Source organism: Hypanus sabinus, chromosome 12, assembly GCF_030144855.1.
Source record: "Hypanus sabinus isolate sHypSab1 chromosome 12, sHypSab1.hap1, whole genome shotgun sequence".
Classification (NCBI taxonomy): domain Eukaryota; kingdom Metazoa; phylum Chordata; class Chondrichthyes; order Myliobatiformes; family Dasyatidae; genus Hypanus; species Hypanus sabinus.
This window is the reverse complement of record NC_082717.1, coordinates 65,732,481-65,756,424: the sequence shown is the minus strand read 5'-3', so window position 1 is coordinate 65,756,424 and position 23,944 is coordinate 65,732,481. Positions and strand designations below refer to the sequence as shown.

The 23,944-nt window shown below is 40.2% G+C and overlaps 1 protein-coding gene across 4 annotated transcripts in view; it reads left to right on the top strand.

The window, feature by feature from the left end:
• wdpcp (WD repeat containing planar cell polarity effector) overlaps window positions 1-23,944 on the top strand; it is a 203,293-nt gene that overhangs the window by 83,607 nt on the left and 95,742 nt on the right. For all 4 annotated transcript variants that reach the window (XM_059986133.1, XM_059986132.1, XM_059986134.1 and 1 more), the window contains exons 10-13: window positions 8,777-9,386; window positions 11,404-11,592; window positions 17,772-17,895; window positions 22,863-22,926. In XM_059986133.1, the coding sequence (XP_059842116.1) occupies window positions 8,777-9,386; window positions 11,404-11,592; window positions 17,772-17,895; window positions 22,863-22,926 (987 nt within the window). The remainder of the gene's footprint in view (window positions 1-8,776; window positions 9,387-11,403; window positions 11,593-17,771; window positions 17,896-22,862; window positions 22,927-23,944) is intronic.

The following is a 23,944-nucleotide window of genomic DNA, read 5'->3' as shown; positions in this document are numbered from 1 at the left end:
AAACAGAATCATACCTGGCAGATAACACAGCCGTCTCCCCTTTTACAATTTATGAACACTTTCTATCTCACTAGAAGGACAGGCTCACGAGATGGATTAGCACAGTGCCTTACAGGAGGGAGGGAATAACCCAGCATGTCCTCAGTAGTGCCTGCTAATCCTATGCAGCCTGATGGCAACAGGTCAAAGATTACCACTGTTGATCCTTAACTGATGAATCATTGCTACTCTCTGTCCAAGCCCACTTGGCAGAAGCACTCCAAATAGCAAAGTCACAAAATCTGGGGATTTCAGTGACAAAAAGTCAGCATGGAGGTGCCTAATGTAATGGCAGCAGTTTAGTAGAGATTCATATGTTGATAAAATAATAGAATTTTACAGCACAGAAACAGGATCCTTTGGCCCACTGCATCCATGCCAAACGAGGTGCCAATTTGCACTAATTCTGTTTACCTGTGATAGACCTGTATCACTCTGTGCTCTTTGTATTAAGTACTTGTCCAAATGCTTTTTCAACATGAGCTACCTGATCAACAAAGCTCTGTCCTCCTCACAGTCATCTGAAGATTACTCACAAGATTGGGAAAGATATTCACATACTAATTTGAACTTGTAATGAGCAACACTAGTCCAAATGCCTTTCCAACATTAACCTCCTCTGACAAGCTTATGCCAGGTAACCAGCACCCTCTGTGTGAAAAATCTATCATTCAGATCTTCTTTAAATTTCTCCCCCCTCTGCTTAAACCCATGTTCTTTAGTTCTAGACTCCTCTGCCCAGGGCAAATTACTCTATTCTATCTATAACTTGCATAATTTTATGAATCTCTGTAAGGCCACTCCCAGTCTTCCAAGAAAAGAAATACAGACTAATCAATCTCCCCTTGTTACTATGATCATTAATTCTAGGCAATATCCTGGTGAATCTCTTCTCCATTCTCCCTATGGCTATCATACCCTCATTTTAGTTTGGTGACCAGAGCTGTATATAATATTCCAAATCTGTTCTGACTCAATGTTTTGTTCAGCTGCTGTATGATGTCCCAAACCTTTGATTCAACGTCCCAGTAGGGTACGAAATGCTGCCTTCACTGTCCTATTCACTTAGAGTTACAGAGAAGTACAGCACAGAAAAAGGTCCTTCGGTCCATCTAGTCCATGCTGAAACCATTTAAACTGCCTACACCTAATAGCCTGTACCTCTATATCACCACGATCCATGTACCTATCCAAACTTCCCTTAAGAGTTACAATTGACCACTTATGGTCACTTACATGGACCACTTATGCTGGCAGCTCATTCCACACTCTTATGACCCTCAGCAGAAAAGTTTTCCCTCATGTCCCCTGTGAACTTTTCATCTTTCATCCCTAAGCCATGACATCTGATTGTAGTCCCACCCAGCCTCAGTGGAAAAAGTTTGCTTGTATTTACCCTCCTTTTCCCTTCATAATTTTGTATGGCTCTGTCAAATCTCCTCTCAATCTTCTACATTCTAAAGAATACAGTCCTAACCTATTCAATCTTGCCTTGTAACTCAGGTCCTCCAGACCCGGCAACATCCTTGTAAGTTTTCTCTGTAGTCTTGCAACTTTGTTTATCTCTTTACTGTAGGTAGGTGACCAAAACTGCACACAATAATTAAAATTAGGCCTCACCAATGTTTTAAACAACTTCAACATAATATCCCATCTTCTGTACTCAATACATTGATCTATGAAGGCCAATGTGCCAAACGTTTTCTTCCTTTTAACAAATTATGTACCTGAATTTCCAGATCCCTTTGTTCTACCTGTTACGTACCCCGTAACTGGGTCACTTACCAGCAAAGATAGAGAGGTCCGTTGAAGTCTGATGGTACTATTTTTAAAAGTATTTATTGATAAATGGGCACAAAAATAAGATTAATGCAAACATACAGATAATATACGTCGTCAATACTAAATCTAAAGCGCGGGTATACTAATAACCAATAAGAAATAGCTCTATCGTTGTCTAGGGGATAATGTATTGTCCAATGGAAATATAACAGTCACTGTTAGTTCGTTCACGCTGCAGCGTTTTGGGTTTAAGAGAGAGGCGTTTTAAACGCCCAGGTCTTTTATGATGCCAATCTGTTGAGTCAGGGGAATGGGTTTCCCCGTTGTTAGCTAAAAGCCATTTTCCGTGGTTCCAGCCACCAGTTCCAGCAATGGAACTGAATGCACGTGACCTCCTTCAGATGACTTCCTGCTATTACGTTGTCACTTAACGTTTCTTCTGGTGCGTCTGAGGGGCTGTTCCTGCAGACCCTCTTTTATCCTGACTCGCAGGGTCGTAGATGTCATTCAGGTTGGGGGTGATGCAATCTGTCCCTCAACCAGCCCACTTTGCCTGAGGGTGTTCACATAGCATAGTCTCCAATCCACAACTTTGTCTTCCGGAGACAATGGCCATGTCCCATTAGCTTTACATTGCCGGGAAAACGAGACATTTCGCACGTCTCTTTCTCATTTCCTGGGCCCCCTGACCCAACCCAACAGTGATCTTGCGATTCTCACAAAGGAGGGGGCTACCCCGCACCCTTCAGCCCCTCAGAGCTGTGGTACATTCATAACGTACCACATTCTGCAGTGTTCTGCTGTTTACTGTGTAAGACCTACCCTCGTTGATTCTACTGGAGTGCAAAACCTCGCACTTGTCTGCACTAAGTTCCATCTGCCATTTTTCCAGCTGAAGAAGCCACGATAGCTTTCTTGACTATCCACTACACCCCCAAACAAGAGAAAATCTACAGATGTTGGAAATTCGAGCAACACACAGAAAATGCTGGAGGAACTCAGCAAACCAGGCAACATCAATAGAAAGAAAGTACAGTCCTGCCAAAGGGTCTCGACCCAAAACGTCAACTGTGCTTTTTTCCATAGATGTTGCTTGGCCTTGTGAGTTCCTCCAGCATTTTGTATGTGTTACACCTTCAGTCTTGGCATCATCTGCAAATTTGCTGATGCAGTTAGTCACATTATCTTCGTGATCATTGATGTACATGCCAAACAACAAAGGACCCAACACGAATCGCTGCAGCATGCCATGGATCACTGGCTTCATTCAGAGAGGCAACCCTCTATTATTGCTCTCTGGCTTCTCCCACAAAGCCAATATCAAATCCAATTTACTACCTCATCCTGAATACCAAGTGACTGAACATCCTTGACCAGCCTCCTGTGCAGGACCTTGTCAAATGCCTTACTAAAGTCCAGGTAGATACATCTACTCCCTTGCCTTCATCCTCTTTCCTGGTAACTTCCCTGAAAAACACTAAAATTGGTTAGATATGATTTACCATGCACAAAGCCATGCTTACTATCCTTAGTCAGTGCATGTCTAACCAAATACATATATATCTAGTCCCTTAGAATACCTTCCAATAACTTAATCACAACTGATGTCAGACTCACTGGCCTATAATTTCCTGGTTTTTGTTTAGAGCCCTTTTTAAACAGCAGAACAGCATTGGCTATTCTCCAATCCTCTGGTAGCTCTCTTGTTTCTAAGGATGTTTTAAATATCTCTGCTAGGGCCCTGGCAATTTCTGCACTTGCCTCCCATTGGGTCTGAGGGAACATTTTGTCTGGCCCTGGGGAATTATCCATCCTGATTTGCCTCAGGGTAGTAAACTCCTCCTCCTCCTCTGTAATCTGTATAGGGTCTATAGGGAGGTTGGTGTCGTCTTGCTTCACTTCTATAGACTCTGTATTTATCTCCCAAGTAAATATAGACACTTGTGTCATGACTTTAAGCCAGCCATGGACTTGCACCTCAGTGCCCCCCCTGTCCACCAATGCTCCTAAGATCAGATTCAAATTCATTTATTTATCACAGGCACATCAAAGCATACAGTGAAATGTGTCATTTGTATTAACAACCAGCACCATCTAAGGATAGCCAAGTATTGCCACACATTCCAGTGCCAACATAGCATGCTTACAACACTCGGCAGAACAATACAGAACTCACAAACAGAAAAACAGTAACAGCAAAACAAAGCCCTTTCCTCCTTCCCTGCCACACATCCACACAGAGAGTCCTGTAATCCCAGGACAGGCCTCTGTGCCTCTAGCAGACTCATTGTAATGGCTTCCAACTTCCCCAGTGGACCTCAGACACACAAGCCCAGGGCTTTGGCCATTGGCTTTTGACTTCCAGACTTCTGATCGAACTTCAGGCTTCAATCTTTGGTATCGACTCCAGGACTAGCCACTATGGTACCCTGAAGTCCAGGTCTTGAACTGTGGACTTGCTCATGATGGAAACTCGAATTGCTGACTCCCCAACAAAGGGGGGCGGGGGGTTATTGTGCTCCACTGCTCACAATGACATCTTATCCCAGAATCCAGTGACCTAGGGGAACTCGCCAACTTGGATCAGCCCTCATCCTCATTGGTTCTCACTCACAGCACTTACATAGAAACATAGAAAACCTACAGCACAATACAGGCCCTGTGGCCCACCAAGTTGTGCCGAACATATCCCTACCTTAGAAATTATTAGGCTTACCTATAGCCCTCTATTTTTCTAAGCTCCATGTACCTATCCAAAAGTCTCTTAAAAGACCCTATCATATCTGCTTCCACTACTGTTGCTGGCAGCCCATTCCACACACTCACCACTCTCTTAAAAAAACTAACTCCTGGCATCTCCTCTGTACCTACTTCCCAGCACCATAAACCTATGTCTTCTCATGGCAACCATTTCAGCCCTGGGAAAAAGCCTCTGACTATCCACACGATCAATGCCTCTCATCATCTTATACACCTCTATCAGGTCACCTCTCATCCTCCGTCGCTCCAAGGAGAAAAGGCCAAGTTCACTCAACTTATCCTCATTAGACATGCTCCCCAATCCAGGCAACATCCTTGTAAATCTCCTCTGCACCCTTTCTATGGCTATCACATCCTTCTTGTAGTGAGGCAACCAGAACTGAGCACAGTACTCCAAGTGGGGTCTGACGAGGGTCCTATATAACTGCAACATTACCTCTCGGCTCCTAAATTCAATTCCACGATTGATGAAGGCCAATCACCATATGCCTTCTTAACCACAGAGTAAACCTGCACAGCTGCTTTGAGCGTCCTATGGACTTGGACAGCAAGATCCTTCTGATCCTCCACACTGCCAAGAGTCTTACCATTAATACTATATTCTGCCATCATATTTGACCTACCAAAACGAACCACCTCGCACTTATTTGGGTGGAACTCCATCTGCCACTTCGCAGCCCAGTTTTGCATCCTATCAATGTCCTGCTGTAACCTTTGACACTACACTATCCATAACACCCACAATCTTTGTGTCATCAGCAAACTTACTAACTCATCCCTCCACTTCCTCATCCAGGTCATTTATAAAAATCATGAAGAGTCAGGCTCCTAGAACAGATCCCTGAGGCACCCCACTGATCAACAACCTCCATGCAGAATATGACCACTTTACAACCACTCTTTGCCTTCTGTGGGCAAGCCAGTTCTCAATCTACAAAGCAATGTCCCCTTAGTTCCCAGGCCTCCTTACTTTCTCAATAAGCCTTGCATTATCAAATGCCTTGCTGAAATCCATATACACTACATCTACTGCTCTTCCTTCATCAATGTCTTTAGTCACATCCTCAAAAAATTCAATCAGGCTCGTAAGGCACGATCTACCCTTGACAAAGTCATGCTGACTATTCCTAATCATATTATACCTCTCCAAATGTTCATCATTCCTGCCTCTCAGGAACTTCTCCAACAACTTTTTTGTAAGACTCACTGGTCTATAATTTCCTGGGCTATCTCTACTCCCTTTCTTGAATAAAGGAACAACATCCACAACCCTCCAATCCTCTGGAACCTCTCCCATCCCTATTGATGATACAATCATTGCCAGAGGCTCAGCAATCTCCTCCCTCTGCTGTACCTCTGTTATTACCTCCAGTTCCATACACACTTTCCCACTGTCACACTTGATAGGTCCTATTCTTTCACGTCTTATCCTCTTGCTCTTCACATACTTGTAGATGCCTTGGGATTTTCCTTAATCCTGCCCGCCAAGACCTTCTCATGGCCCCTTCTGGCTCTCCTAATTTCCTTCTTAAGCTGCTTCCTGTTAGCATTATAATCTTTGCGATCTCTAACATTACCTTGCTCTCTGAACCTTTTGTAAGCTTTTCTTTTCTTCTTGATTAGATTTATTACAGCCTTTGTACATCACGGTTCCTGTACCCTACCATAACTTCCATGTCTCAGTGGAACATACTTATGTAGAACTCTACACAAATATCCCGAGCATTTGCCACGTTTCTTCCATACCTTTCCCTAAGAACATCTGTTTCCAGTTTAAGCTTCCAATTTCCTGCCTGATAGCCTCATAATTCCCCTTCCTCCAATTAAACGCTTTTCTAACTTGTCTGTTCCTAGCTCTCTCCAATGCTACTGTAAAGGAGATAGAATTATGATCACTATCTCCAAAATGCTCTCCCACTGAGAGATCTGACACCTGACCAGATTCATTTCCCAGTACCAAATCAAGTACAGCCTCTCCTCTTGTTAGCTTATCTACATATTGTGTCAAGAAACCTTCCTGCACGCACCTAACAAACTCCACCCCATCTAAACCCTTTGCTCTAGGGAGATGCCATTCGATATTTGGGAAATCAAAATCTCCCATCACGACAACTCTGTTATTATTACATCTTTCCAGGATCTGTTTACCTATCTGCTCCTCAATATCTCTGTTACTATTGGGCAGCCTATTAAGAACACCCAGTAACATTATTGACCCCTTCCTGTTCATATCCTTCACCCACAGAGACTCAGTAGACAATCCCTCCATGGCATCCACCTTTTCTGCAGCCGTGACACTATCTCTGATCAACAGTGCTTGTCAGACTGACAACAGTTGTTGTCCTTTATCACACATCCACATGGCATGCCTTCGAGCCAGGAGTGCAGTGCAGAAGTTTAGATTCTACCCTGCCTCTAGCTCCTCCACATCCCTGTTCCTAAACCCAAACCTGACCTCCAACTCCCCTCTCTATCCCTAAAACTATGCCTACATATTTTAAAAAAAAACAACTAAATCTGAGCCATGACCTTAATGGAGACTGCAGTTCAGTGCCATCTTAACTGGAAGTCATGCCCTGCCATATGTTCTACCAGAATTTGACTTCCCCAACTGCATTACCTCACACCTGTCTGGATTAAGCACCATTTGCCACCAGTCCGTCCAACTTTCCAGTTCATCTACATCCTGCAATTTATAACCTGATGGTATGAACATTATGTTTTCCATTTTTAAGTCAGCCATGCCCCATGTGTTCCTTTTTCTCTCTTTCCAATCCACCCAGTTTCTCCTCCATCCTCTTCTTTCTGACCCACCACCTCACCCTGCTCCCCTTGTTATACAGTTTCTCCCCCAACCCTTGGTCCATCTACCAAATATCCCTCCCTTATCTTGTTTCATTTATCACCTTCCTTACTTATCAATTAGTTAACAACCAATTAATAAATTTATTCCCTATCATCAGCAAAGTGCTAGTAGGACTTCTTTGAAATTTCCATAAAGTAGCATTCTCCATTTATGTAAAGCTTGGTTATCTCCAGGACCCTAGGTTTCAGACCTTCTCATAAACTTAATCCAAATATGGGCCAAAGAGCTGATTTCCAGAGGTAAGGACAGACTCTGTGAGCTATGGTGAGTTGAGGTCTTCATTCATTGTTTTTCTTTTGCTCTGTGCAATCCTGGATGTGTGGAGTGAGTCTTTTAGAGGCACTTAGAAATTTCTAGCCCTGATTTTAAACATGTAGTACCAGAGTGGTTAAGTTCCTGAACTGTAGACTCAGAGGCATCATTTCTATTTCCAACACAGCAGCCAGGGAATATTAATTCAAGTAATTAAATAAATGAACAAAATATAAGTATTTTGAATGAATGTACAGAATATAAATATTTGATAGATGGAAGGAATGGCCTTTGTGATTAACACTACCAGCTTTCACGCTGTTTGGAAAATTACTCTGGATGTCAAAAAGCCGTTTTCATTTTTCCATCATTTGCCGAGATTATCTCATTTGAAGGAATCTTTGTCGTGTTGGTTTTTGGCGTCTATTCCACCACCAACATCCCACCACTCATTCTGCTTATGTTTTTCGATTACAGCTTCTGAATAAGTAGAATTCTGATCAGTTTCTTTCCCTTCTGGCAATGGATACCTTATCAGCAGCAGGATTCACATTGTATTGTATGAGATTACCTTTAATAATGTTTGTGGATGGCACGGTAGCATATGGTTAGTGTAACACAATTATAGCAGCCGAGACTCGGTGGTCAGGGTTCAATTCCTTTGCTGTCTGTAAGGAGGTTGTACATTTTTCCTGTGACCATGTGGGTTTCCACAATCCAAACATGGATCGGTTACTACTTTGCCAGCCCATGGGTGTAGTTGAGTAGTGTGAGCTCATTGGGCTGCAAGGGCCTATTACTGTGCTGTATCTCTAAATAAATGAAAATAAATAATGTGGCTAAACTGCTATGAGGATTATGTAGCCAATGGGAAGCTGATCCACCATTATTTTGACAATATCAGGATAAATTGTGTATTTATATTTCAAACATCTTAAAATATTGTGCTTTGCTTTATAAACTTGTAGTATGTAGTTTTTCCATGAATTTGAATGTGGGAATAGCATAGCAACTATTCAACTATGATATTAATTATTTGCTTTATTTAATTTATACTCTGTTTCATTTTCGTTTCAGGTTTTAAGCTTTACACGCACAGAAGGTGATCCACTGGATGCTGGTTTTAGTATTAATCAACCAAATCAGGTCCATACAGTAGAATGCTCTGTCAATCCAGACAAAGAGCCAATGGCAGACAGCTGCATTTATGAATGTGCTCGGAATAAATTACAGCGTGTGGCAGTCATTAGCATCCCACTGAGATCCAAAGCTACTTGCTGCAGCAGAAATATTACAGAAGACAAGCTTGTCCTCGGCTGTGAGGATTCTTCAGTGATTTTATATGATGCATATCGCAGAGTGACTCTGCTGGCTCATGCTGATTTTGTGCCTTCAATGATAGAATGGCATCCTGATGCTGCTGTAATTACAGTGGGGAGCTATCAAGGTGAAATTCAGTGTTATGACATGGCATTGTCACCAATAAAGATGCAGTTATTAGCAGAGGACATAAAACCTGTGAACAAACTTCAATTTAGCCAGTACTTTGCTGTAACAAGCAGAATGGTCCAAATTCAGTGGACAGTTCCTCAAGTTATTCCTCCAAACATTGATAACCTGAATGTGCATGATCTCCTCTTTCTAAGATTTGACAAAGGGCCTGTTGGAGTCCTTTATTTGAAATTAGGTGAGCACTTGCAACTTAATAATGCATTTGTAATATATCCTAAAGGAAAGCAATATTATAAATGGCTTAACTTATTTAGTTTACTTATTTGATTAATAATCACATCTGTGATTCGTAATTTATCTTCCATTCTGTTGGCATTTCTAAATTTACAATACGAAGTATAATTGACCGCAATATTTAGTATTTACAATTTGTGTAAAGAAAGTTGGTATTGATTTGAATTAATATCAGGATCTGTATGAACAAATGTTAAGCAGTACAGTAAGGTAAAGTGTAAAATAACGGTTACTCAGTATGCATGTCAAGGTTACTGTTCATTTTCAGTCCATGCTATGTGGAAAATGTGTGAAAAAGAAATAATGGAAATCTTGATGATTTAAAGGTACTTACATAGTTAAAAATGTTCAAACTTGAAAAAAGTCCATTATTATATTATCCAAATGTCCTGCAAAAGTTTAGAAAAAATATACACAATCCTGCAACTGAGGAAACCATTATGATCATGCTGCCTCTTCCAGAGAACAGAGAATTGCAAAGAAGTGGAATTAACCTCCAGGTTTAGTTGTTCAGTCAAGAATTGCATTAAAATTTCAGGTGAAGTTGGATGGATGGATAAAGGGATAGGCAGTTTAGGTAATGTGATGCTCCTGGTACATAAAAATCAGAATATTTGTGGACAATAAACACTCTATTGTGCCAGAGCATTGACATTTAAGATGCAAACAAGTCAATGTCAAAAGGAATGTTTCACAAATTTGATAGTTAAATTCACAGTATATGGTGATTTGGCAGGCTAACTGCAAATTTCAGATCACAATGTAAATATGATTTCTGCAAACTGATTGCCAAAAGGCAAAACTCATCAGGTGTGGAAAGGAGAAAATATATCTCAATTGAGTGTCCCTCCTGGGTACAATGTTTAAAATATTTTAACAGTTTCACAATTAATTAAATACATAATACACAGAAACAAAAAACGATCTTTACAAACAACAGGATATCACAGTACAATTGAATCCCAAGAAACTTAAACTACACTTTTGCAATGCCTATACGGTTTGAACTTCTGAACAAAACATGAACAGGTCCAATTTACTCCATCCAATTAATCAGATGTACAAGAGTTGTATTGCCATCTTTCATTACTTTTAAATTCATTTTGAAAAAATTAACTTTTTTAATCAGGTTGCTCTGACTTTGCTTTGCCGAAGGCTTCAGTTTACAGCTGAATGGTATTCAAACACACACTTAATTATAGTTGCATGTTTCTAGATGCTGCACATTAGAAAACTGATAAATCACCTGGTTACCTGTGAGGCATACTGCTTCCTCTAGATGTCTGCATAGTTTTCTCTGCCCTCCCCAGTGTTTTGGCTCATGCCTGTTTCCAAGAAATGTGCAGATTTTACTTCATTTTGCAAGCATGATTCATTTTACTTTTATTGCCAGCAGGCTTCACATGAGGATTTACAGTTTAGCTGCTAATTGCCTGCTTGTAATTTTAATTGGACTGCTTCCCTGGGCACTGTTCTTAAATCAATTAGGCAATGAGTTGTCTGTCACTTCATTCTCCCCTTGTCAGTCAGTCATTTGGAAGCTCACCACCCACAAAAGGCGAACACCGGGAATGACATCCATAATCAGCAACTCTCACACTTGAGGTTACCAGTATGCAATTGTTTTAAATGTTTTAGATACGTAACTACAGAACTTTTCTGCAGACCTTTTGCATTGTTATATCATAAGATATCTAACTGAGAATCATGCACCAGTGAATATTGTTTTTCTGTACAGTTGCAAGGTTACCAATGTGCTGATTAGTTACCCTTTGTTACTAAGATCAAATGAATTTTCAGCATCACTAGACTTCTAAATAATTTACACTGTTAGTGATCTCATTGTTAAGAGACTGACTAACATTTGACCAGATCCAGTAGTATTTAACTTAACAGTTTTCTTCAATTTAACATTATGTATTGAAAATACTGAGTGGTGAATTTCCTTCCTGTGACAGGTGTCTTATCGAAAGCACAGCTGGGTCCCACTGAACTTATTTGCCAATATATTCGTTATGAACAAATTGAGGAAGCTATTAACGTTTTGCTTGGCATGAATTGGAATACTGCAGGCCTACAGTGCTACAATTGTCTCATTGCTATTGTGGATCATCTCCTTAAACAGAAACTTACATCAGAAAGAGAATGTAAGAATGCACGAGATGATAATTTAATCATTGGAAAATGCTGCTATTAATTCTGTTGTTTGGTTTCTCTTTGCATAAAATAAGATTTGTCTCTGTTTTGATAGAGATTACCTAGTCCTCGTAGTACTGTCTGGAGACTTTCATTCTATAAATCTAAGTGACTTGACCTGAGAAATGGCAATATTCCTTGCACTTTTCACAGAATCATAAAATGGGGAGGAATGAAACCATTGAGGGATTTGAACACAAAAATAATATTTAAAAAAACTGACTCAAGTCTTGATATTGCACAACTACAGCAGAGGTATTCTCAATTATGTGGCAGTGTACTTATTATAGTGTATGATCTGAAGATAGACCCTGTTGGAAGGCTGGAAAGTGACTGGTATGTGTGATTGAAGGGAGCACAAGAGAAAGAGGATTAGTAATGAGGAGAGGTGTTGCACAGAAAGGTGGCTCAGCTTTTGGCTCCTCAGATAATTTTTTTACACAAAACTTGCCTTTTGAATGTGAATTTGTTGATTGAGTACTGCTATGGAAGATAGCAATGGGACAGTTATGTGTCCTAAGTGGGTGTTTGGGGAAATAGAAATTGTTGGGGGGGGGGAGAATGGTAAGCAGCACCCTAACCTGAGGCATAAGACTTGATTGACCATTAGTAGAGCAGGCACTTCCAAAAAAAAGGATGAGGCACTGGAGCATAGAAAGGACCATAACTCTGCAGGCATTCGGCATTCGTTATCACAATGCATCTGAAACTCAGCAATCTCATCCAACCTTACCAATCGAACAGATGTTATTAAGGATGCATAAATTAGCTACCAGCACGCCAACAGTTCCCCTTGACTTGTAGCATGGAACAAGTTCATGCAATTTAACAGTTGATAAATCAAGTACACCTTCTCAACTTCCTCTACAGATCTATTGAAAACAGGTCGCACGCACAGCAATGCAGTGCTGGCAGGAACCAAATGGAGAAATGGAGCTAATCCTGTCAACCCTGAGGATTCCTCTAGATGTGTTCAATGTGACCTCGGCTTCATATGTGCGGTCAAGAACCATCTGTGGGAATTATAAGACTTTATGTGATTGGTCAATCGTGCTAACTAGAATAGTATAAAAGCAGCTTGCCAAACACCAGCCCTATCCTGACTAACATTCCAGCTCTATTCCAAAGCCATGAAACCATCATGATTGCAGGAACACTTCCGTAAAAGACACCCTGTGGTATTTCTTCATTCCAGAAGATGAAAGAAGTGTTTGAAAAGTGTTGCACACTCAAGTCATTTGCCAAGAAAGCTAAAAATAACATTGACAGTGGTTTCATAGTTTTTTATAACTTTTCCAAAGTGATACCAAAGTGTGGAAAATCTCATACAATTGGTGAAAGATTAATGCTGTATCAGAAGTGTTCACCATTGTTCTCAAAATTGATACCAGTATTTTAAAATCAATTCCTCTCAGTAATGACTCTGTAGCTCAACATATTGACAAAATGAGTGAAGGCATTGAGTATCAAATATGCACAGAGCTACAAAAAACAGAATTTGGGATATAACTGGATGAGTCAACTATGTGAGACAATGAGGCATTGCTAATAGCATATGTACAGTTTATCAAAAATGGAAAAGTTCATGAAGTGATTCCCTTTGGTTAAAAACAATTATCAACAGAGAATCAATCTATGATGAGCTCAAAATGTCTATAAGGGATAAAAATTTTCTGATAAGGAACATGATTTGTTGTGCAACAAATGGAGTACCATTTATGACAGGTTGTTATGCTGGTTTAGTGGCATTTATTAAAAAGAAATTCTGTCTGTTTGCAACCCATTGTGTAACTCATCATCAACATCTCACAGCCAAAAACCTCAGCCAGAGACTTTTTTTCAAGCATGACTCTTGTAATATCTGCTATCAACAAAATTAAAGCTCTTCCATTAAATAGCACAATATTTTGCCAGCTATGCCAAGATAACGATGAAGAGTTTGAATGCTTCTTCACACTGAAGTTTGTTGGCTATCAAAAGGTGGCTGCTTAAAATGTTTCTTTGATCTTTTTGGCACTGGTTCAATTTTTGCTCAAAGTTGATAAGAGCTTGGGAAACAAGATTGAACTTCTACTTGGAGATGTGGCATACCTAGCCGATCTGTATGACAAAATGAACATTCTAAATATAAAACTGCCAGGTGAGAATTTCAGTATAATCCAGGAAAAATGTACAGTGTCCACTTATGTTGGAAAATTGGAAATATGTAAGTGAAACATTGGGAGAAGAATGTTCTCACAGTTTCCCTGCGTGGAAAGTTTGGCACTCTCTTTCACAGACAGTGATTTGCAAAGGTACTGCTTACACTGCAGTCATTGGGGAAGGATTTTCAGAATTGATTCAAGAATTTGAACAGTCTGGAAATTCCGGATTGAGTAATCAACCCATTTCCTTGCAAGGTGGAAAAACAGAAAGAGAGCTTCCAAGCAGAAATTACTGAAATTCAGAATAATGAAGAAGCAAAAATGTTTTTCAAAAATGACAGCCTTTGTGGTATGTGGCTACACTGGCATTACAAAGTTTCCTGGTTGTTGGAGGAGAGCCAAACTGTTCTTCATTGCATTTCCATCCTCCTATCTTGTTGAACAAGGCTTCAGTGCAGCGAACTGCATACTCACAAAACAGAAACTGCTTAGACATTATTACGTTTGGGGACTTAAGGCTTTTGCTGTCACAACTTGAACCAGATATTTCAACTGTTACTAAAAACCATCAAACTCAAGGATCACATCAACACGTGCAACAAGCTGGAGGAACTCAGCAGGTTGGGCAGCATCCGTGGAAATGAGCGGTCAACGTTTTGGGCCGAGACCCTTTGTCAGGACCCAAGTCACTTCTCGGCTGGAAACGTTGACTGTTCATTTCCACAGATGCTGCCCGACCAGCTGAGTTCCTCCAGTTTGTTGTACATGTTGCTTTGACCCCAGCATCTGCAGTGTACTTTGTGTCAAGGATCACATTGATATCTAAAGTGTTGTACAGTGCACAAATACTGTATAAACTATGCTTAAAGACAATTAAAATTTAAAGCAGGATCATTTTCCTTCTGTTAGCATATTGTAGACATGTTGGGGGTGTCAAAAAATATATTGTGTCTAAGAAGGGCATTGGCAAGTATTTAGTGGGGGTGCTGAGTTAAAAAAAAGGTTGGGAAACACTGGGATAGACTTCAGTTCTCTATGGTATAGGTGAATGACAAGTGATCTTTTTAAGGCATACAAAATTCTTAAGTGTGCTCAACAGGGTAGATGCTGGTGATGCAAGGGGGAAAGGATGTCAAGATTTCACTGGATAAAGAAATTATTTTAAACTGTGGTCATTAACTTAAATAATGGGTTTGGAGTGAGATCATGAAATATGTTATTACTCAGAAAGTAATGAATATTTGGAGTCCTGTCCCTCAAAACACTTTGGAGGCTTGTTCATTGTTTGCAGAAGTTGATGGATTAGAGAATTTAACGCATAGAGAAGAACAATGCTGTTCAGGTAGAAAATCAATCAAGTTCTCATTGAATGGCCATTGTGTCTGTTATGTGAGAAGGTTTTTTCAAATGCGGCGATAGAACAGTCCAAGCTCCTTCAACATTTGAAGAGAATACACTGATAAAGCAAACAAGAACTTGGCTTATTTTCAGCCACTTCGCAAAAATTTTCAGAAGCAGAAAATATTTCAAAACATGTTTGCTAGAACTTCACAACAAAACAGTGATGGTTTATGTCCTTCAAACAATATTTCATTGCTCATTGCTAAATCTGGAAAACCCTGGACAATTGGAGAAGAACTGATTCAGCAGGCAGAAGGGAGTTTCTGAGTACAGTTTTGCATATGTCACCAGAGCAAATAATTAAAGCCATTGTACTCAGCGACAACTCTGTTTAAAGATGAATTGAATCAATGTCTGAGAATGTGGAAGCCACATTGTGCAACAGAATTTGCTCTGCAGTTGGAAGAGTGAATTTTGTCAGCCAACAAATCTTTGCTTCTTTGTTATGTTCACTTCATAAAAGGTGAAAACATAGTTCAAGAGTCGTTACTTGCAAAGAGACCAGAAAAGGATATGAAGAGGAAGTCAATATTTTAGATGTTGAGCAACTTTTCAAAGAGAAGGATAATCCACTCATCAACATTGTTGCTTGTGCAACAGATGGAGCACCATTAATGACTGGACACCACCATGGGGTTATATTACGTTCTTGAAAAAGGCTTTATTTACTATTCATAGTGTAATTCACACACAATATCTTGTCACAAAATACCTAAGTGATCGGCTGCACAAATCATTAAATACTGTTATCACAGCAGTAAATAATATCAAGTCCTATGCTCTCCATTCTCGACTATGGTTAGAGCTTTGTATTGAGAAAGATGAACAGTTTGAAAGTTCGTTGTTGCACACAGACACCAGGTGGCTCTCAAAAGAAGCTGCCTGGGATGCATTTATGAATTCTTGTAAACTGAAAAAAAATCTTTGAAGACTTAATTCAGTAATCAGCTCAAGAATATTAGACATGACATTGCTGATCTTTCAGAATAATTCACAAAATTTACTGAAATCAGTCATCATTTGCAAGGAAATTATGTGAATCTTATCTAAGTCAAATCAGTTGTTAACATATCTCTGTCCAAGTTATTTAAATACAGCATTGGTTGTCACAACCTTTTCCAATTTCCAAGCTTCTTTGAGATGGAAGAGAAAGAAACAATACTGGATGATGATCTTCAGTTATTCTGTGCCCACCTGGGCGGGCTGCATAAAAATATATCAGAGATTTCAGGATATTCTCTTGATGCAAATTACAGATTGGTTAATAAATCTATTTCTGAACACTTGTAACAAGAAATTAGCAGGGAAGATAGAGAGGAAGAACAGATCCCACTACAAAATTACCTCTGATGCAGACGTTCAAAAAATTGTATCAGGACTTTTGGTTGCAGAAACAAATTTCTGAGCACTATCCTGCACTATGGAAAAAGATCAAGATGTTCTTTATTGCCTTTACAGCATAATTTTTAGTGGAGCAGGGTTTCAGTGCAGTCGCCCAACTTCTTTCAATGAAATAGGCTGCAAATTACTGAACATGGGATCTGAGACATTCAGCCTAATGTTGAGAAGCTAATATCACAACACCAAGCCCATCCATCTCATTGAAAGATGAAAAACCAACAAAGCAGTGAATAGTTGGACAATAAGTGTATGATCTAAAATCATTGATGAAAATTGTTTCTACTATAATTAAATAAATTATTTTATTTATATTTAAATAGATTTGAATATTTTTGCAATTATTTGTTACTGCTTTGAATCTGTAGTTTTCATTTTCTTTCACTGTGCATCATAAATCAAAAATTTTCATAGTTTTTATGTAATGGCCAGAAAGGGAGCAGATGTGTTCTGAGAACTAAGGGGATGGTAACCTAAAAATGTTTGGGAACTGCTGTCATAGCTGATCTATGCTGGCCTCAAATCTTCTGTGCCAATTCCACTGAACCCTGAATGCAGAATCAAAATGTCCTTATCAGAACATTGCCTTCTGCCAGTTTTCATATTATTGGCAAGCAAATACAAAAGGAAAGAAATAATAATGAATATTTAGGTAATAAATATGGAGAACATGAGATGAAGGGTCCTTGAGAGTGAGTCCATTGGTTGTGGGAACATTTCAATGATGGGGCAAGTGTATTTGAGTGAAGTTATCCCCTTTGGTACAAGAGCCTGATGGTTTAGGGGTAACAGCTGTTCCTGAACTTGGTGTTATAAGTCCTGAGGCTCCTATGCTCTCTTCCAGATGACAGCAGTGAGGAGAGAGCATGACCTAGGTGGTGGGGGTCCCTGATAATAGATACTGCTTTCCTGCAACAGTGCTTTCTGCAGGTGTGCTCAGTGACTTTATCCATGATGGACTGGGCCATAATCGACTACCTTTTGTAGGATTTTCTATTCAAGGATATTGGTGTTTCCATAACAAGCTATGATACATCACACATCTGTGGAATTTGTTGAATTTATCAATATACTTTAATAACATTTAATTGAGCTTTTATCTTCTGTATGTGGGTTTTAAGCCCAAAATCAATGCAACAATTTGACTTTTTGCTACGTTCCTTTTAAGATGAAGTTTAATTTTGCAGCACAACTTGAGGCAGCTCTTGGAACATTTTATGCCCCCACAAGACCTTTATCTGACACAACTGTGTTAGAATACAGGGATCCAATCAGCCAATATGCAAGACGCTTCTTTCATCATTTACTCAGGTGAGTGATGATGGCATATCCTTACTAAGTGTTCACAAATATTGTGCAGTTTATAGAAAATTTAATGTATCCTTCATGTTTGTGTAGAAATAGATTGTTTTACCTGGTCTATGCTGGTCTTTGTACTCCACAAGACCCTACATTATTTAACTCTTCCAGCATAATCTTCTATGTCCTGCTTCCTTGTACATTGTTTTATATGATTCACCTCAACTACTTTCAACTGTATGTGGGAATTATATTGTTTAATTGGCCTTTCAGTTCACAGATTCCCAACTAGATAGCAGCCTGGCCTTTGCCTTTCCCTTTAGCAGTTACAAAGTGAGTTTCAGTTTGTACTGATGTTTTTAAATCTCAGAAGTTCAACACACACAATGTATTTACTATTTGTTCATTCTACAGTGTAATTTTTATACTTATGAATTTAGTAAATCTAAAACTAATAGTGAGAAATTCAATCACATTATTTGTTTAGTTTTTTTTCCAGGGTTTTCCAATTGATTCTTTCCCCAAATCATTTTATATCGTTTCAGGATTTTAATTTGGCACTTTCAGGTGGCAGTCATCCTTTCACACCACCATAATTTATAGCTAGAGGATAAAGCAATGTGTGAAATAGCATGTGGCAGTAGCTTACTTAAAGTACTGATTAACCAGCATATTAGCTGCTCAAAATATCCCACTGCAAATACTAAAAGATAGTCTATTCCTTAAGAGTAAGAATGGCTTTAAAAAATGCTGTGTAATTTGTCAAAAATAAATGCTTTATGTGCTTGCTCTTTGTAACAAGTGACAGTGTTCACAGCACTTAAGTATCAGGCAATGACCATCTTTCAGAGAGAGTCCAGTCACTTTTTTTTGATATTCAGTTGCACTGCCATCAGAGAATCCTCCACTATTAACATACTGATGAGTCATTGTTCACAGAAATTTAATTGTAACAGATACATGAATACTGACTAATCAAGCACTCAGTTTTCTGTGGTTACATCATTAAAGCCTTTCACATATGGCATGACTAGATGGGCCTGCTTCTGTGCTGTAGTGCCCTATGACTAGAAAAAAAGTAACCCGAGGAGCATTGAAGAAGCTTGGCAAAAAAGCAGAGAAAAACAACTTACTCTATTCCCTCAGATCATGATACTTTCAGAGACATTATCAAAATTCTGAGATTTATTGATGGGACTGTAGTTCAAACTAACTGTAGTTCATATGGCCTTTTTCAGTTCCATGTTTTTTTTCATGTTCTTCCCCATTCTTTCTTGTTGCTGATTGGCAGGCTGGGGGATTTGGGGTTTCATGTTCTTGCTGTTGTTTCTCTATGTGGGAGATATCCTATGTACCTCCAGGATACACAAGAGGTTAGGGCACTGGATGTAAGATCCAATGGACATTACACCCACGTGGGGTCGAATCCCACTTCTGGCATTAGGTCTTTGGAATGGCACAGAAGCATAGCTAGCAACCTGGGTTCAATTCCCACTGCTCTGTGTAAGGACATTATATGTTCATTCCGTGATCACAGGTGTTTCCTCCAGATCCTCACTTATATATAAAGGTAGAAAGGTTGGTAGGTTAATTGGTCACATGTGTGTAATTGGGCGGTGCAAGCTCTTTGGGCCATAAGGGCCTGTTGCTGTGCTGTATCTCTAAGTAATTCTGCATCTTTTATATACCAACTGCCCCATCCTCAGCCCTATCACTCTGGTTGCCATCCCCCGCCAAGGTAGTTTAAATGCTCTCAAACAGCCTTGGCAAACCTGCCCACAAGGTTATTGGTTCCCCTTGGGTTTAGGTGTAACCTGGCTTTTTTATACAGGTTATGCCTTCTCTGGAAGAGATCCAGAAATCTGAAATCCTGCCCCTTGCACCAATTCCTCAGCCACACATTCATCTGCTAAGTCATCCTATTGTTACCCTCACTGGTGTGTGGCACAGGCAGCTATCCAGAGAATACTCTCTGGAGGTCTTGCTTTTCAGCTTTCTACCTAATCTTCCAGTCAAGATGGCACCCTACCAATGATTCTTCAGGTGACATTTTCCAGATAGTCAATCATTTCAGTTTTTTTATATCTTCTACTTATTCTTTTTATCTTAATTTTGTTTTTGAAACTGTTGGAGCCTGTGACTTACAGTCTGTAGTTCGATTAAGCGAGCTATCATTCCACTGCCCCAAGAAAAACTCGAGGGGGAAAATGTGAGCACGAGCTACCACAAGTAGAAGTTCACAGATGAGATGAGGGGCCATGATCGACTCTGCTTCTCACTGATTAAAGCGTTGAGGAAAATTGAAACATCAAGACAAATGTGGAGGAGAGCATGCGGTTCTTGGAGAGGCCACTGGTTCAAGTTGTTTTCTCAGAGGGGCCACTGGTTTGTGTTGCTGCCCTCGGAAGGGCTGCTGTCTCATGTCGCTGCTGTCAGAGGGTCCACTGGTTCATGTCGCTGCCCTCGGAAGGGCTGCTGGCTCATGTCACTGCCCTCAGAGGGTCCGCTGGGTCGTGGTGCTGCCCTCGAGGGGCCGCTGGTTTGTGTTGCTGCCCTCGGAAGGGCTGCTGGTTCATGTCGCTGCTGTCAGAGGGTCCACTGGTTCGTGTCGCTTGCCTCGGAAGGGCTGCTGGCTCATGTCGCTGCCCTCGGAGGGTCTGCTGGGTCGTGGTGCTGCCCTCGAGGGGCTGCTGGTTTGTGTTGCTGCCCGCGGAAGGGCTGCTGGTTTGTGTTGCTGCCGTTGAAGGTCCACTGGTTCGTGTTGCTGCCCTTGGAAGGGATACTGGTTCGTGTCGCTGCCCTCGTAGAGGCTGCTGGTTCATGGCTCTGCCCTCAGACAGGTTGTTGGTTCGTGTCGCTGCCTTCAGAAGGGCTGCTGATTTAAGGCATTCCTGACCCTGGTACCTGGGAGGCAACATAAGCCTGGATATCTCTTTCAAGTCCATAGAATCTCCTGTCTGCTCCTCTAAATACGGAATCCCCTATCGCTACTACACTTGTCTTCTCAACCCTCCTCTTCTGAGCCACAGAGCTAGAGGCCTGACCGCTGTGGCTTTCTTCTGCTACATCATCCATCTCACAGTATCCAAATCTGTTGTTGAGGGGAGTGGCCATGGTGGTACTCTGCAGTGTCTGCCTATCCGCTTTCCCCCTCCTAACAATCACCCAGTTATCTGTGTCCTACACCTTGGGTGGAACTACCACCCTGTATGTCCTGTCAACCAACCCTTTCCCATCCTGCTCCAGCTCCAATTCCTTAACACAGTCTGAAGGAAGCTGAAGCTGGATGCACTACGTGCAGGTATAGTCATCAGGGACACTGGAAATCTCCCTGCCTTCTCACATCCTGCAAAAGGAGCATTCCACTATCCTGCCTGCCTCCCCACTGCTCTAACTGTGTAATAAGAAAAGAAGAAAACATCAATGAAAAAATCTACCTACAGCCTTCTCACTGAATACTATATGATCTAGAGCCTGAGCTACCCACTCTAACACTGGCCCACTCCCACAATGGTTGCTCTGTTTAAACTTAACTTCTTTCTAGTCAAGTCAAGTCAAGTCAAGTCAAGTCAACTTTTATTGTCATTTCGACCATAACTGCTGGTACAGTGCATAGTAAAAATGAGACAACGTTTTTCAGGACCATGGTGTTACATGACACAATACAAAAAACTAGACTGAACTAAGTAATAAAAAAAACAGAGAAAGCTACACTAGACTACAGACCTACACTGGACTGCATAAAGTGCACAAAAACAGTGCAGGTATTACAATAAATAATAAACATGACAGTAGGGCAAGGTGTCAGTCCAGGCTTCTGGTATTGAGGAGTCTGATAGCTTGGGGGAAGAAACTGTTGCGTAGTCTGGTCGTTAGAGCCCAAATGCTTTGGAGTCCTTTCCCAGAAAGCAAGAGGGAGAAGAGATTGTATGAGGGGTGCATGGGTCCTTCATAATGCTGTTTCCTTTGCGGATGCAGCATGTAGTGTAAATGTCCGTGATGGCAGGAAAGGAGACCCCGATGATCTTCTCAGCTGACCTCACTATCCACTGCAGGGTCTTGCGATCCAAGATGGTGCGATTTCCAAACCAGGCAGTGATGCAGTTGCTCAGGATGCTCTCAATACAACCCCTGTAGAATGTGATAAGGATAGGGGGTGGGAGATGGACTTTCCTCAGCCTTCGCAAAAAGTAGAGATGCTGCTGGGCTTTCTTTGCTATGGAGCTGTCAAGTGCCTAATTATGAATAATACAACCTCTCCTCGGGAACTCTGGCACACAGAATTTTCCGACTGCCGTCACTTGCTTCTTTTGAAGTCTTCCTCCAGCTACCCAATCCAACATCTCCCCAGGAACTATAGCACGCAGAATGAATTAAAGAGCGTGAATGAACTTGTTGGGCAGTGTTATTAATATAACTTGTACCAGGATGTATTTTCTAGAGCTTTTGATCCCTGATTTCTAGATACTGAACTTAAATTTTGTCCTCTTCTTTTGATTTACCTGAAAGCTATACTTGGTTTTGACTCTTGGGGTAATTTTGAATTTTATCACATAAAACATAAATTCTCAAGTAATTTATCTTGATAAGTCCCATTTCATAAAGAGTTGATAAGTATTCATTTTCATTATAAATACCTGAGCAAAATGCATTCATTTCTTTATTCTGTTCAAACTGTACCACTATCTGTGTGCCCACCAAATTTAAGAATTTTAGATGTAAAAGTGATGCTGTCTTGACCTCCTATTAAATATATCTTCCCATGATTATTGCACAAAAATTGAAAATTTAGCATATGTTTAGTGGGTCACTCCCTTTTTATTAATACTAAAATACAATATTATTGCATATGTATAACATAATGGACACAATATACTTTTCATGAAATGTGAAACTGTTCTCTAGTCAATTGTATCATGGTGAGTATTGATAACATTTTTCACAGGAATCTTTTTTAACAGTTTACTGTACTTTGACAGGTACCAGAGGTTTGAGAAGGCTTTTCTATTGGCAGTAGATATTGGTTCAAGAGACCTGTTCATGGTGAGTAATTCTCTTACTTTTCTATGTCAGGTATGGATCTGTACTTTTGTTTGTATTTGTACATTCAAAATAAGAACAATATCAAACACAACTTCAAACAAGCAACAGGCAGATGTACTGATGGCACACACTGTCCTTAGGAAATTGACCAAAATGACACGAAAGAACTATTCTTTTCTTGACCTTTTCTCAAACCCAACCTTAGGCCTATTTTGTATTTGCAGATAATACTTTAAACAATGGGATTTTTACCTTGTTTTATGACTGATTTAGTTGACACCTTTTGGTTTAAGGTACTTGATAGTTCTTATACATCCTCTGAAGAGGTCTAGCTGTTTTACTTAAAATGCAGAGCTGGTACATGTTTACGAAACTAAAATTTTCAATATGTCACTCTTGCAAATTAAAAGTTTCTGCTATTATTTTTCAAACAAAATAGCTAAAGTGTAAATTCAAAGACTGACTTTTAACCATTAGTTTGTCTCATGTTTAATGAATGATGAAAGTAAAATTTAACATACTGTATGTTGGAAGTCTGGTCCTTCTTTCCAAAGTTCCAGCACCAGAATGCCACAGTGAGTTTGGATAGACAAAGCTAATGGTACTTACAGATCTCACAGCATGCTTCTTTCAAGCCAAAACTTCGGGGGTAAATAAAAGCATAAAAAGAAAAGAGTGTGTTTGTCAGGGGAGTGAGACTATGCAAATAGAAGCGATGGTTGGAGTTTGTGGGAGTAATTCAGAAGATGCAGGCATGTAAAAAGCACAGTGTTATGATGGTCATAGGGGATTTCAATATGCAGGTAGATTGGGAAAATCAGGTTGGTGCTGAATCCCAAGGGAAGGAATTTGTTGAATGCCAATGTGATGGGTTTTTAAAGCAGCTTATGGTCAAGTCCACTAGGGAAGGGGAAATTCTGAAATGGGTGTTTGTAATGAAACAGATTTGATTAGGGAGCTTAAAGTAAAGGAACCCTAAGGAGACAGGGATCATAATATGATAGACTTCACACTGCAA